Source organism: Saccostrea echinata, unplaced genomic scaffold, assembly GCF_033153115.1.
Source record: "Saccostrea echinata isolate AGI-Se365-2 ecotype Australia unplaced genomic scaffold, CSIRO_AGI_Sech_v1 ptg000008l, whole genome shotgun sequence".
Classification (NCBI taxonomy): domain Eukaryota; kingdom Metazoa; phylum Mollusca; class Bivalvia; order Ostreida; family Ostreidae; genus Saccostrea; species Saccostrea echinata.
In genome coordinates this window covers 3965241-3981290 of record NW_026889757.1, presented here as the reverse complement: position 1 = coordinate 3981290, position 16050 = coordinate 3965241, and the positions used below count along the sequence as shown (strand labels likewise).

The 16050-nt window shown below is 33.3% G+C and overlaps 1 protein-coding gene across 4 annotated transcripts; it reads left to right on the top strand.

Annotated features, from left to right (window-relative positions):
- The first annotated feature begins 5285 nt into the window (after positions 1 to 5285).
- Positions 5286 to 12286, top strand: LOC133180938 (uncharacterized). Of its 4 annotated transcripts, none has more exons than XM_061315404.1 (3): positions 5286 to 5371; positions 7696 to 8038; positions 10436 to 12286. In XM_061315404.1, exons 2-3 carry the CDS (start codon positions 7747 to 7749, stop codon positions 11101 to 11103), a joined length of 960 nt encoding a protein of 319 aa, XP_061171388.1. In that variant the 5' UTR covers positions 5286 to 5371; positions 7696 to 7746; the 3' UTR covers positions 11104 to 12286. The 4 variants fall into 4 exon arrangements, 3 of the variants coding, with proteins under 3 accessions (XP_061171388.1, XP_061171391.1, XP_061171390.1); XM_061315407.1 differs by lacking the exon at positions 5286 to 5371 and adding an exon at positions 5513 to 5531; XM_061315406.1 differs by lacking the exon at positions 5286 to 5371 and adding an exon at positions 5870 to 5920.
- The last annotated feature ends 3764 nt before the right edge of the window (positions 12287 to 16050 follow it).

Genomic DNA, 16050 nt, shown 5'->3' with positions numbered 1-16050 from the left:
CCAACGAGAACGTTGGAATGGGAATTTTTAAACCGACCGACATTCCAAAACCATAAAGGGCTGTTTGAGACCGTTGAAAGGTAAATGAAGTATCAAGAATGCTAGGAAAATATATGGATAATTATCGGATACTATTTTTAAAGCGGGGAAAGCATAAAAATACAAGAAAAAATTATCCAATGCAAGCGACAAAAAAGAGGCGGCGTAAATCGAGGGTTTTTGCAACGCTTGGATCTGTAGCTCTCTGCTTTACCTGTCCAAATTTTCTCAAGCAGAGAGCGACAGTTCTGCAGCTATGCATCAAGGTGTGACTTTTTGTGCATGCTGAGAAAATAACACATTTAAGAAAAAGGTGTAATAAAATAGCTAAATCAGGTTTAATCCGAGATTCCTCCGACTCTAACTCCAGCTTTTATATTGTGACATGCCACAATATATTATAAAAGCAGGGGTTAGACAGGTTGGGAACAATCGCCCAAATGGGATATAAAAACCCGTCTGGGATATAATATCCCAAATGGGATATAAATTTACAGTACCAAAAAATGAAAATCTTTATTTTGGCTATAAATCCACATCAAAATACGTTAAAAGGAATAACTTTTGGCAAGCAAGTTTTTCTGTTAGATTGATCCCCAAGAAGTTTACGAACTTCCGAGGGATCAATCTCTTAAACAGTGGTCATACAGAAAAACTTGTTAACCAAAAGTTACTCATTTATCAGGTCTAAGAAAATCACTATATTTAGCTATATAGCTAAATCTACCTATATAGCTTTATTTACCTATATAATATAGCTTTATTTAGCTATTTCAGTAAGAAAATCACTATATTTAGCTATATAGCTAAATCTACCTATATAGCTTTATTTACCTATATAATATAGCTTTATTTAGCTATTTCAGAGTAAATTTTTGTTTTATGAAAAGCAGACAAAAAGTCGCATAATGAGGCAGTATTAGTTTTCAACTTTGAAATGGACTGAAAACATTTCACCAAAAACCCACTTTTAAAAATGTTTCTCCTTTTGTGCAATTGCAATCAAAGATCTAAAAGTTTTGGGGCTATGTATAACAGTTAATCTGTGAATAAGCAGCTACTTTAACAAAGAAAAGCAGTTTTGGTCAACAAGATAATTGATTGGTAATAATTCAGCACAATGCAAGGCAATCACACTTAGTCATGCCTCATCACACTTCCAGTAATGGACAGCTATCCAAACAATAGAGATGCATTTTTTGGTTAAAAAGTATTTAAAAGAGGCAATGTTTTTACTATCTATGCCCTAGGTTGTTTTTATCAAACCTTTTTAAAAAAATATCAGCCATAATTTTCATGCGACTTTTTGTTTGCTTTTCATAAAACAGAAACTTATTCTAAAATAGCTAAATAAAGCTATCTTATATAGGTAAATAAAGCTATATAGGTAAATTAAGCTATATAGCTAAATATAGTGATTTTCCTGGACCTGTTTATAAGTATCTTGATGCGGATTTATGATATTTATAGCCAAGATAAAATTTTTCATATTTTGCTTTGTAAATTTATATCCCAAATGGGATATTATATCCCATTTGGGTGATTGGTCCCAACCTATTAGAGTAAGAGGAATCTCGGATTAAAGTGCATTTAATGGAAACATTTTCTTGGAAAATTATTACTAAGCAAAATTACAGTTTTCCTTTAAGTGACAATATCTGTAAATCACAATAAACATAGTAAATAAGACAACAACGCCTCTGTTCTGCTCGTGTCTTGCATATAAACTGATGAAATTGAATTTCCCACCTCTACCGGAAGTTCTTTAGTATTGGCTGTTCAGACTAAAATCCAAAAAGTCCTTACTTGCATCTACGGAATCTTCTAAGGGCCAAACCAGTGCCTTTTTTTAAGTTCTTACAATTGCAAATTAGCAAATTGAATTCACAACAAATTATCAATTTTAAGTTGCAAATTATCAATTTTAAATTACAAATTATCAATTTTACATTTGAAATTACAAATTGTCAATTTGAAATAAAAGATTGTCAATTTGAAATAACAAATTGTCAATTTGAAATAACAAATTATCATTTTGAAATAACAAATTATCATTTTGAAATTATAAATTATCATTTTAAAATTAAAAATTATCGCTTTAAAATTACAAATTATTCATTTAAAATTACAAATTATCCATTTAAAATTACAAATTATCCATTTGAAATTACACATTATCCATTTGAAATTACACAGAATATCGATTTGAAATTACACATAATCAATTTAAATTTACGTATTTACAAATTATCACTTTGAAATTACAAATGCAATCCATTTTTAAAAGAACAAATTGAATTGTTATAACAAATTGTCTATTTGTTATTTCATATTATGACGATTAACTTAAAATGGTTTATGTCAAATTGGTAATCTGTTATTGTGAAATACTAATTTATAGATAAATGCGGGTGTTTGTTGTGTTTTCATGTTTAATTAATACTATCCTCCATAGTGGATAAAGAGAGGGGTTCCGGAAGTTGGAATCCCCTTTCTTCGAACATCTGTGTGGTTTCTCTGATATATATATTACAATGTTATAAATAAATATCTTATATTTTCTATCTATGATTCAGTATGAACTTTTTATTGAGTAGATATGATTCACAACGTTTCTAGTTCCTTTGTCTGGACCCCTTCCCCCTTTTCCTATTCGAAATTCAGTGCTGGACCTGTCTCTGAATTCTTCATGATGCTTATTTTCAAATACATTTTTAGGACAATAAGAAAATTACTTATTGAATAAAAATGTGAATAGAGACAGAATGCTAAATTCATCTACTTCATATATTCACATTATGTATCTTGCAAGTCATTTATCCCCAAAGGAAAGAAATGTTCATATAGATAACGAAGTATGAACAGAAAAAATTGTTGTGGAAAACGTGCAAATAAGGTGTTCAGTTAATTTATCTTGGAAATAAAATCCTAAAAATGCTTGAATTTACTTTAAATTATAGATTTTAAATTATTTTATATCCAAGGAAAAATCACACTTACTGCATAAAAATACCACGGATTAATGTGCAGTGTATGGATAATCCTTGAAGTCCATCTATGCTATAGAAATTCTCATTTCATTTCTTTCCATGCTACAGTACATATATAGATAAAATCATTTTGAAATCTGAAATCTGTATTTTACACTATAAGTCATTTTAAATTACAAATTATCGATTTGTTATTACAAATTATTATTATTTTATAAAATCAAGTATTAATATTTTTTTTTAAATTTCAAATTAACATTTTTTTTCTACTTTAATTTTTTAATTTCTAATTACAAATTTTTAATTATCACGTCCGGAAAAAAAGTGATAGTCCGTTGCAATTTTAGTGAGCTACTGACCTAGTTGATCAGACATACTCCATACAGTGTCAATTCTCCCAGACTACTTTCCCTACGAATAATGGAGTTGTAGCGTAACGTAATACTGAGCTGTCTGGAGCTTGGTTGATCAGAACGGTTTCTCATGCTATTCACAATTAAATCGATTGCTTCGAAACATATTTCATCTTCTCAAGCCAAGAGTTTTCGGTCCACTTCGCTCCCCACAAAGAAATTGATTGATTGTACGTTGTTTTACGTCCCATTTGATAATTTTTCGCTCGAATAGAGACGTCACCATATACCGGTGAAGGGCCTTTACTCGGCACTGAGGGCCATTTAATTTCGGTGGAGATTCGGCTCTTTTAGATATTTGGTCAGATCAAATATCTAAAGGAGCCGAATCTCCACCGAGATAAGGATTTTCAATGCTTTGGGGTGGGGGGCAAAAAGTTGACAAGCCAAACAAAAAAATTTAATAATCTCCCCTGGAAAGAGGATGTTGTTCTTCATTTAAAGAAACGTAATTATAGTGTAAATGCCCTTTAAGCAGGCTTACAACTGTAATACCTAAGGATGTTTTGTGGAAATTTTGGGCTAAATTTGGCCCTGTGCATGGTTTAGGAAAAGATGTCAAAAATGGACGGCTAGACAGACAGACGGACGCCGAAAAAAAAACTTAGTTAAGTTTTCAGCTTCTAAAGGTGAGCAGCTAGAAATTGGGAAAATAACATTCATTTGAAAATCGAAATTTTAATTAATGGCACTTAAGAAATTTGCTCGATGTGAAGAAGCACGAAGGAGCTAATATTGAACAGGTCCTGTTGAAGAAGTGGTGAATATTACATGTAATAAAATGCATGTACATGTATACTGCAGGTAAGATTAATTAAAAGTATTTACTTCGTATGCATGGATTTTAAATTTCTTTTTGTAAGACCTGTACCCTTGTATACAAGAACATATATACATGAATACAGGACCTTGACCTGGATTAAGTTTATATACGCCTGGACGAGGACCCTATGTTGAGGTCAATAAGTATGTGATAAATATTTGTCCATTGAAGAAGTCTTTATTGAACTTCTAGAATTAAGATAAGACCCATGGACAAATTTTATTCTTAAGATAGCAAATTGTTTATTCATGCAAAAATTTATTATTTTGCTTAATTTTTAAGGGGTCGGAACACTGTAAAAGACAGTTAAAACTGTTATCATGGCCGTATGAACCGGGGGACATGGGAGGGGGGCCTCAATAAAAACATCTGATGACCTTTTTTTCTGTTGCTTGTCAAGGAATTTTGGTAGTTGATAGCTAGTGCCCCCCAACTGAAAATGTATGGCTGTGCCCCCCCCCCCCCAACTGAAATTGCTTCATACGGGCCTGGTTATCAACAGCAAGTGCAGTATTTGATTCCATTTGTCTATTTAACAGTGAAACACCACTCTTATAGACACAATATTGATAATTTTGAAAATATGATTGTGTAAAATAATGATAACACCCCGTCCAGTTAATGTTATCCAGTTGATTACTTTTAATGACACAATTTTTATCTACGATTACGTTTTATTTTGAGTCTTGAACTATTTGTTAGGCCACATTTTGCTATGTGATACTGCGGGCATTACGTTTGCTATATTATTATTTTGAATTTAAAAAATATAAATACATGTCTAGTTACATGTGCATCAATGTTTCAAAGACATAAATGATTAAGATGAAAGTGAGTTATGTAACTGAATTTATTTGCATCATTTGAAGGGAATCAATAACACCCCCCCCCCCAAAAAAAAAAACACCTTGTGCGAAACAGTATTAACACAAAATAGCTCGGGTTCGGGGTTAATGACTTTGCGTTCACTGCTGCGACTGCATTTACGATTTAGGTGAACCACAGCTGATTTAGCAAAAGCAACATGGTGGTTAGGTTCAGATGATGAAATATTCGTCACTGCTGTTTTCTGGATTTTTAAATGGATCAAACTCATATTAATTAAGGTAAATATTTTTTAGTTCATGTTAATTAACTTCCAAGCCTCGACTTCACTCATTGTTCAGGGTATTATCAAAATGACCGAGGGGAGTGCGCACAAGACCGCGAACTAAGCCTAGTAACTTGACCTTCAACTTGTTTATGTGGACTGGAGAGGATTAAAAGGTCAGTATTTTAGACATCAAATCATTTATTCTTGTTAGATTCAAAGTCCCAGTATATCGACAAGAATGTTTCTATCTTTTGCTGCGTATACTTCAAAGTAAATGTCGAGAATAAATTCTGACAGTAGATCTTTTGAGAAATGAGAGGAATTATTGAGTGCTTCCCCCCGCCGTGGACCCCCAGACGTATAGATCAGCTGTTTTGTATAGTGAAGGTAATGGTGACTTTTGGATGTCCTGCCACATGTGTTACTGTATTCTTCATATAGCCTCTTGATATTTCTCTCCTTGGTTTTGGTAGACTTAAAAGGCTGAAAGTATTTTTTAATTGATTATAATCATTGTACTCAACTTAGAAAGAAACCCATTCACCTGTATAGTCAAACAAAGGTAAGCAATTTGTTGAGGTCTTTTTTAATTAATAATGACGTTTAAGTGGCAGAGGGGCATCATTTTGGTTCTGTTGTTTATGCTTAACCCATGGAATAATTACTTTTTACTCAGCATTATGTTCTGTTAACCCACACTATAACTTTTTCATTTCACCCTTGGTATAATAATAAGTCATGTAAACAGATTTGTGTACTATAAAGATTTCAGTTCATTATTGTCTTTTTTTTTTGGGGGGGGGGGGGGGGGGGAGTAGAAGTCCTTTCATAAATCATGTCAATCTTTAGATTCAAGAGGTGTACCAGCTAAATATTGATGGATTTGATATGAATGTTTCCTTGATTCCAAATGCCTGATATGTATGATATTATACAAGTTTTAAAAATTGATCTTCATGTTTGTCTTGATTGTGATTGTCTTGAAGAATTCTATTATTCAACCAAAAATCATGGAAAATTAGGGGGATGTTTAAAGAATAGGGTCATCTTTGCATTGGAAGTAATAAGTTACTCTCACAGTCAAAATAACAGATTATGTGAATTGTAAATGATTTCTAGCAGGTGAAAAAAAACACCCAAATTTTCATTCTGCACTAATTTTTTTTTTTTTTTTTTTTTTTTACATAAAATAGAATATTACCTCACAACTCATTAAAAGACAACTTAATCTCATCAGCAGAAACAAAGCATCTACTAACATATCATCTGATAAAAAGTAAAATTCTTCTTATACTTTAAGCTAGCTATTAGCTATAACTAAGTTCAGGCCAATGACTACTCAACCATTCTACTTGTTTTGAAAAAAAACAATTCAGATTCTTTTGCTGTACTTTAATTATCAGTGTGCTGGGACAACAGTACCTTTGATGCAGTGCCTCCATAATTCTATCAGTTGTACACAGTACATGTACCTTAGTTAGGAAGAATTATTCCTATGATGTATTGCTTGCTCGCAAGTAAAGTTAGAAAACCTAGATAAACTTATGTTAAAGCCCCTCAAGGAAAAAAGGAGAGAGAATTGAATGAACTTAATTTGTAATGTTTATGCATCCTGAGTTGATTTTGGGATTTGGGAAAGCTGTTAATATCATATATTGCTGCCTGTTAGATTTTTTTTCTATTGAATTTTATTTGAAAAATTGGAGAAAAATAATATGAATGTAATGAAATATTATCTAGATAACTATTCATTCATTTATTTATTTATTTTTTGGATAAGTGTCAATGAAGTGTCATACCTTGTATACATGAGTTGTCCTGAACTTGTCCACAAAATGAGATGTCAAACAGATGAGTTGTCTTATCCATGAAATGGTTTGTTAATGAAAAATTTTGATCAGTTAATTGTCTTTTATTGAGTTGTCATAGACCCCCTCCTAAGAGGTCTGTATGGTCTTGAGTTGTTTGAAGTTAAAGTTTTGTGAGTGGTGATGCCATATCATTTATATGTATTTTGTATATATATTTTGATGAATTGGCATTTATTGTCATTTTGCATACCAATACATCTCATCCAGGACAGACCTGTAGTATTAGAAAATTAAAGGAGGCAGTTTGGGCAATCTAAATGAAAATTCAGATTTTTTTTTTTACACATGTAATTGTATAGAATACCTCTAAGTGTATCAGGCAAAAGATATTAAATACATTTATTAAGAAATTGTGTTTCTTAAATTTGTTCTGAACTTCTCAATTATTTAAATAGTGTAAAGTTCAGTATAATTCATACACATGATATATAATATACAAAATTTATATGATTCATTGTTTTTACAGGAATTGGATCAATTCTGTGAAGAAAACGAAACCACATTAGAGTATTTTGCAATGCAGGACCCACATTCTTTGGACTGTGATGGCCACTTCCTGGATTCATCCAACTCCAGTTTTATGACATTTGATGAAAAACTAACATCCCATTCCTCAACCAATACAGCCACATCTATTGGACAGTCTACAGCATCTCACTCCACAACTCAACTAGTATCGTCCTCTGACCACCAAAACAGTGAGGGGTCAAAGAGAAAAAACAAGTACCATTGGAACTATTTCAACTTCTATAATTCACCCATAATTCCTGAAACAAACGAAGACGAGGATTCTAAAGTCAGTATAAATGGTAAGCATGAGTTGATGGATTCATTTTTTTTCTCTTGCATTTGCCCTCACATTTTTCATGTCAATAAATGACAGAATTTTCAATTCTAAAGTGCTATAAATTCTGAATATATGATTATCATAATACATGAACCTGAATGTGCATGATGCTAGAGACATATGTTGCAAACACAAATATATGCAAGCATGCAAACTTTTATTTGCTATTTGCAAGATGTTGCTGTAATACTGGTTTAAGTACAACAGTGATATATCTCTAGAAAAAAACAAAAGAACCAGTTGCTTGCAGATTTTGCTTCAACAACCCAGTGCTACATTGTTTTTGTATTAGTAGTAAAAGAAATGCTAGTACACATAGTACTTAATTACCTAGAACTGGTTTTTATCTGCTTTGTTATATTTTTAGTGTTTTTGTGGAAACACATTATAATTATGGAATTGTCACAATTGTGTACAATGTACTTCACTGCATCAAGCACTAGTGCTTCTTGAAATTTCCTTTAGTTTTTAAGTGAAACTAAACCCTCCCCCCCCCCCCCCCCCTTTATTGCCTAGTTCATGTAGTGTTGGATTTTATATTTATTTTTTCATAATTAAAGTAAACAATACATTATACTTATCACTGTTCATGCTTATTGTTCATTTCAGGAACCCCAATTCAATTCCTGTTTATAAATTTAATGCCTTTTTTTAATCTTTAGAACAGAGAGTGACATAAATAACATAATTTTTTATCTCTCATTAAAAATAAACAGACAGCAAACCAAACAGGAAAGCTTTTTAAAAAAAATTCTACCAGCTATTTAACTACGCAGAATATTGAGTGGCCTTGACATTGTCCTCATTCTAGCTCTGAGCCTATGATTATGCGGTGCACAGTTGTTTATACATGTTTTCTACGTTCTTTCTATAGTTATATTCTAGACTCATGATGCAAGGTGAATCCAGTTTTAAAATATGTCAACAAACTGTATTATTGTGATAAATAGAAAAGGTAGTGCTTGGTAGATCATATTTGTAAAATTTATAGTATTGGACAACATTACAGCATTATAGCAGGTATAGTGTTTTTGTATGAAAGATATTGAATTAAGACTTTTAGGCCTTTGATATTATTATTTTGAAAGTTTGGTGATAGTAAATAAGGAAGATTTATATTATTTTATTCTTACTAGTAATTTTTTTATAAGTCTATTTGCTCCCTTTAGAACATCTACTGTGCATGAAACTTTCAGTATGTTAATGAGATTAATTATGCATGCAATGGATAAATGTGAAGGAAGGAAAAATTAACATATTAATATGAAATCCTATCAATATTTTAAAAAGTAGCGTTTATAATAATAATTGAAAGAAAAAAAACAGTAAAGAAACAAAAACTTTTCAGCATGGAAGGAATAAGTTTATTGTTTAATTTGTTTATGCATGTTTTGTTATACTTAGAGGCATTCTGTAAATTGATATGATAAATATAGCATGATTTGCATTTCTCATTCAATGGTTTTGTTCTTGTTCAGTTGATAAAGGGTGTTTTTAGTTTTACATGATCAGTAGTTGTGATTCATGAAGACAGGAAGGGATAACATTTATCTCCCTGTAGAAAGTGTAATATATGAATTTGTCAGTATTTTGACGTAAAAGAGTGATAATGTAGATAAGGGATGGAAAATTGTCACTTTTGGGCAGTTAGCACATGCATGCTTAAAACTTTGCTGCATGTTAGCTATTGTGGTAGTTAGCTGGACCTTAAAAGGAAGAGGTAATGTAACAATTGAATTTGATATTTGATACCAAAATGCAGTTAGAATTGTGATAATTTTCAATTAATAACATTGAATAATGGTTGTATTAAAACCAGCATTTACATGTATTTTAATTCTAAGTGCACTTGAAGGCCACAAGAGGGTGATAAATTGGACCATTTTACTAATTTTCCTCAATTCTGATGGAATTTGATTATGTTTGAGATATTTATTCTTCTGGAAGAGTGCAAGCTTGCCTATCATCGGTTTTCTTACACAAGATTTATTTCATATTTGTGCATGAAATATGTAAATTTGGTAAATAGGAAAACTTGCACTCTGTGTTTTCACAGTCAAAATGAGCCATAAAATTGATATAAATTTGAATAAAACTGAAAAAAATCTGAAATTGAGATATTTTGTGTCCTTCTAGTGATCTCTGTGTATCCTATCACTTAAAATCAATACTAGTTTGGAATTAGGTTTGATTATGAACTATTTCCTCATTCTTGGAGACACCACAAATTGTGGGCCAAAAAGGGATCTTAACCTATCTTGTTCATTGTTGACCAGGGCTGAACGATATAGAAAAACATTCCATAAGTGTTGTGTGTATCTTCAATGTCTCTAGTATTTTTGTTTGTTTTTTTGTTCAGGTTCAACTGAACCAACAATACCTGTAGCACCAGCTCCACCATTAGTGAATGAAGTCTCACCTGTGACACCCACAGTAGGCACCAAACATAAAACTAAGCCCGGGAGTAGCCTCTCTGCTGAGGTTACAAGACAACAATTAACTGGTGCCAAACTTTCTAACCTCACAGATTTACTTAACTCCAGTGAGGTAAATAGATATTTTGACTCAGGAAAATTAGAAACCTCTCCCCTAAAGAAATCAAATTCACTAACAGATATACAGGGATTGTACGATACTTTCCGTGAAAGGACAGCCTCTACTTCATCCTCGTCCGCATCACTTCCTCCCACACCTCATGGGTCTCCAAAACTACCAAGGCGAGCGGGCTCCCTACAACAGCTAGACAGTGTATACAACAGCAAGATGGAGGATGATGCATTTCATAGCTCTGACCTGAACTCACTAATTGAGCGCGATCTTCATGAAGTGTCTACTGGAAGTCGGAAACAAACAGGTTTCAGTGAAAGAAATAAATTCATGGAATCCCATTCTTTTGACCATAATGACAGTAAGATTAACAGCAGAAAAGCAGAGTCTCTGTTTCAGAAAATTCAGAATTGGAGTACAACATCACAAATCAAAGTAGCAAACAAGGATGTTAATGCATGGGCCCCAGGAGGGTTTTAATATGTGTGCCATTATTACATTTTTCAGAGTGGAAAGGATTTACTATTTGGTGTATTTTTGAAATTTTTTTTACCATTATGTAATGTTGTATTTTTGAAAGTTTTGTCTTGATCATTGTTTGTTACTTATATATTTTTTTTCAGGTATTCTAATTACCGGTATACAGACATATGTACATGGTCATCTGGAATTATTTGTGCATATACTGTGATATATATAAATCTTTGTCAGAAATTTGTCTCGTTTGCTTCATGTAACTTCTATGATTATCACGAATATATTTGAATTGTTTTTGCTCATAATAGTTTAATCACATTTTTACTTTGTATTAGAGTCCAATTCAAATACATTTTTTGGGCCAGTTTGCTGAATTGGTAAATCTAAGCAAAGAGGGGAAAAAGTGCTGATGATTTCAAATTTATTTTTGGAGTTGCTTACATACAAGGATATTTCCTTTCTTGTTACAATTGCATGAATGTATGTAATGCTCTGTAGGGTACAGAAAGAGTTTGTATAGATGATCCTAGTGAATGATTTTTTTTGGGGGGGGGGGTCAGAATTTTGAATCTCTCTTTTATTACTTTGCAGAAAGACAACCAAAAGCACTGTTGAAATGCCATGAAAAAACCATTGTGACTGAACTTTGTTCATTTAATTTATGAAATATTTTCATTTTAGAAAACTGCAGAATCTTTTCTTCTTTTTTGTTTAAAGAAACGGAAGTTATCTCCCTTTTAATACTTTTGCTTGGGAAAGATGTGGAAATCATTTTATGGCTTTTGGGAATCTTCTCTGTTGATATTTTGTTAACCAGACTTCATGTCTTCTAGTGTTTATAAGTTATACCAGTATATTAATTATATATATGTATATTATATATAGCTTTGATTTTGCATACTTTTTAGGTACAAAAGAACAGTTCAGCAGTATTTTATTGTTATTGATTCACAAAATTAGCCATTCATTGTTGAGTGATGTTCTGGGTAGTTGTATTTTCCAATTGTAACAAGACCTAATATGATAAATACACATGGATTCCTACTAAGTATGACTATTATTAGAATCATGCAATTGCCATAGAAATTCATTGAAGGTAATGAAGTAGATATGAATGAAGAGATAAACTGTTGCTCTCATTGAAATGTGGAATTTTAAAATCATTGTGAATAAACATAAAACTGTTTCTAGCTTGATAATCTTGATCATGTAAAGTACTGGGTATCATCCAGGATCTACAGTTGAAAGACTGGAATATGGCAGATACATGTACTTGCATTAATTTGATCTTTGATTCAAGGATCAAATTAATGCAAAGTTTCTGTGCGATATGTGAAAAACGAAAAATCTCAAATGTTTTTTTTTTTTTCATCAGACAAGAACTTGATGTGAAAAGCAAAGCATTTCCTGTCTTCTGCTTTATTTGTCACAGAAAGCAGTCAGCAGAAGGTGGATCACTGCTCTTGTCAATTCAGTTGATGCAACACCAATTCAGAGTGGGGCTACAGTAAGGGATCAAAGTTTTTGCATGGGGATATATAGGGAAAAAATCTTAAAAATCTCCTCAAGAACACCAGGGACATAGTTATACATTTATATTACTGGTAATCTGCAGCAGGCCTGTAAGAAGCAGTTTTATTTTTGAAAGGGGGGGGGGGGGCACAAACCTTACAAAAATTCCTTGACAAGCAAAGAAAAAAGGTCATCAAGCAATATTTTGGGAGGGGCACAATGGTAAGTTAGCTTCATTTCCTAATGTACAATATACTATTATACTGGCAATATTATTGCCCTCCACCCTTTCCCATTTTTTACGGGCCTGTGAAGGCATCTTCAGGTAATGCAAATTGAAAAATATTCAATTTTTTTATGGGGCTAATAGGAAAAATATTTTTAAAAAATCTTCTGAGGGCAAGGATACTTAGTGAGCGATGTGGCCATGGGCTTCTAGCTTGGTTGACCCATTTTGAATTGCTTAAGCAATAAGACTGCTGAAAGAAAAGTTAATATGAAAATAATAAAAAATCTCTCATACGTAAGTGAACCACGTCAATAAGAATGTTAGTACTAATTTGGGTTGTGGATTACAAGGGTACTGTGCATATATTACATTGTAAACTAATGAGAAATTGATTCAGTTGAACCGTTTGGGTTAATTAAGAGATTTTTAAGATCTGGACAAACATACCTCAAACAAATTGACACAAATCGAAGAATTGATTGCGCTTGCTCTGTATTTGGGGTGACTTGTTAGAAAAGATCAAGTTCAGGATTATTGATATGTAAGTTCTTATTTTATAGTATTGAATTCGCGTGTAAATGTACACAAATTCACAAAGAACGAGGGCACCTTTGATTGGCATTCGGCAGGAATCTGGGCGCACTTGAAAAGTGAAAATTTCTTTGATCTGTCACATGAAATTTTAGCATTCTTTTCATGTATCGAGTGTCTGTGAAATAGGAAAGGGAAACATTTTCCCAATATTGTATTTTGATTTGCTAAAAAAAGAACTTGAAAATTGGCTAGATGAGTCATTTGGTACAAAATGTTACATTTTTAAACACGTTTTTCTAAAAATTTGCTATTTCTGGGTCATCTCTCCATGATTTTGAAACGTTATTTGTGTGCATTTTAATTCAAGGAAACTAACAAACATTTGTAAAAAATGGAGAGAAGACCCAGAGACGATAAAAAATGAATTTTTCCCAAAAAAAATTCCAGTGTGTAAATGCGGTGCTTCATTGTCGCTTTAAAAACCATAAAGTGTTGTAGCGGTGATAGCTCAGTAGTATGCGTTACCCGTCCAGTGCAATGAAAAAGAAATATTTTTGGTTCGATCCTCGCATAGAGCGTTAATATTTTTTGTAGTACAAACAATCAATTCTTTTGTCAGTTTAATTTTATGAACTGATTTATTTTCAAATAGATAAATTCTGGTTCTGTTGCACCGAAAGCGAAATCAATTCTTCCAACCTACTGATACTTTAATATATATTAAAGTATATATATGCATGTACTTGTAATTGTATTTAAATATGCCCTTTATTAATTATGTGAAGCGTTACTAAGTTTTACATGTAATTATTAAGATGAGCGGACTGATATATTAAATTTGACAAAGTATTTCAAACTAAATGTAACATATTTCCAAGTGCGTAACTTTGTAAAGTATGCCCAGCTGTGGTCAGCCGACCAAATCGTAGACATTTTAACTATAAATGTTTCGCCGTACGCCTTATTCCTGCAAATCACACGCCAAACACGCCCATCTTCTTACTTTCGATGATTTAACAATACATACATTTTCCAGCCCCGTAGCTACTTTTTAGCTCACCTGAGCTTAAAGCTCAAGTGAGCTTTTCTGATCCGTCGTCCGTCCGTCCGTCCGTCTGTAAACTTTTTACATTTTTGACTTCTTCTTAAGAACCACTGGGCCAATTTTAACTAAACTTGGTACAAAGCATCCTTGGGTGAAGGGGAGTTTAAATTTTAAAAATGAAGGGCCAAGTCCCCATCAAAGGGGAGATAATCAAGATAATACAAAAATTGGGTGGGGTCATTAAAAAATCTTCTTCTCAAGAACCACTGGACCAGAAAGGCTGAAACTTATGTGGAAACATCCTGGGGTAGTGTAGATTCTAAATTGTTCAAATCATGGCCCCCGGGGGTAGGGCGGGGCCACAATAGGGAATCCAAGTTTTACATTGAAATATGTAGTAAAAATCTTTAAAAATCTTCTTCTCAAGAACCACTGGGCCAGAAAGGCTGAAATTTATGTGGAAACATCCTGGGGTAGTGTAGATTCTAAATGTTCAAATCATGGCCCCCGGGGGTAGGGCGGGGCCACAATAGGGAATCCAAGTTTTACATTGAAATATGTAGTAAAAATCTTTAAAAATCTTCTTCTCAAGAACCACTGGGCCAGAAAGGCTGAAACTTTTGTGGAAGCATCCTTGGGTAGTGTAGATTCTAAACTGTTCAAATCATGACCCCCGGGGGTAAGGGGGGGGGCACAATAGGGAATCCAAGTTTTACATTGAAATATGTAGTAAAAATCTTTAAAAATCTTCTTCTCAAGAACCACTGGGCCAGAAAGGCTGAAATTTATGTGGAAACATCCTGGGGTAGTGTAGATTCTAAATTGTTCAAATCATGGCCCCCGGGGGTAGGGCGGGGCCACAATAGGGAATCCAAGTTTTACATTGAAATATATAGTAAAAATCTTCTTCTCAAGAACCAATGGGCCAAAGAACCTGAAACTTATGTGGAAGCATTCTGGGGTAGTGTAGATTCTAATTGTTCAAATCATGACCCCCGTGGGTAGGGCGGGGCCACAATAGGGAATCCAAGTTTTACATTGAAATATGTAGTAAAAATCTTTAAAAATCTTCTTCTCAAGAACCACTGGGCCAGAAAGGCTGAAACTTATGTGGAAGCATCCTTGGGTAGTGTAGATTCTTATTGTTCAAATCATGACCCCTGGGGGTGGGGCGGGGCACAATAAGTACTACGGGGGGAGGGGGTGAGAGAAATCAGGTGAAAAACAGCAAGGCCAAAGTTACTCAGGTGAGCGCTGTGGCCCATGAGCCTCTTGTTTTCAAAGTGGGGTACAAGCCACATAAAATAAAAACTTTGACCCCCTCCCCCAAGAAATAAACTGTTTCACAAAACCTCATTTTATTTTAATCGTAAGCTGGGAGGGTGGGGTAAAAATTTTCAGCTCAATAATGTGAGAGGCTATCCACATACTACCATGTAAAAAGAGAGAGAGAGAAGGGGCAACCGGACAAAGTATGAAACGTATCCCCAAAGACCCCCCCCCCAGCGCACTACGGGCCTGTATTTCACTTAATGGTATTTTTAAGGAAGAGGGGTGGGGTCGTCAAAATCAGTCATGAAACATGTCCTACAAAATGTTCGTATTATACGACTAGTAAAAGGAAAACTGC

Bases quoted from the DNA above. Each gene is read 5' to 3' on its own strand.
- LOC133180938 (XM_061315404.1), top strand. From the start codon at position 7,747: ATGCAGGACCCACATTCTTTGGACTGTGATGGCCACTTCCTGGATTCA. The intron at 8,039-10,435 runs GTAAGCATGAGT...TTTTTTGTTCAG, and splicing joins TTCTAAAGTCAGTATAAATG to GTTCAACTGAACCAACAATA.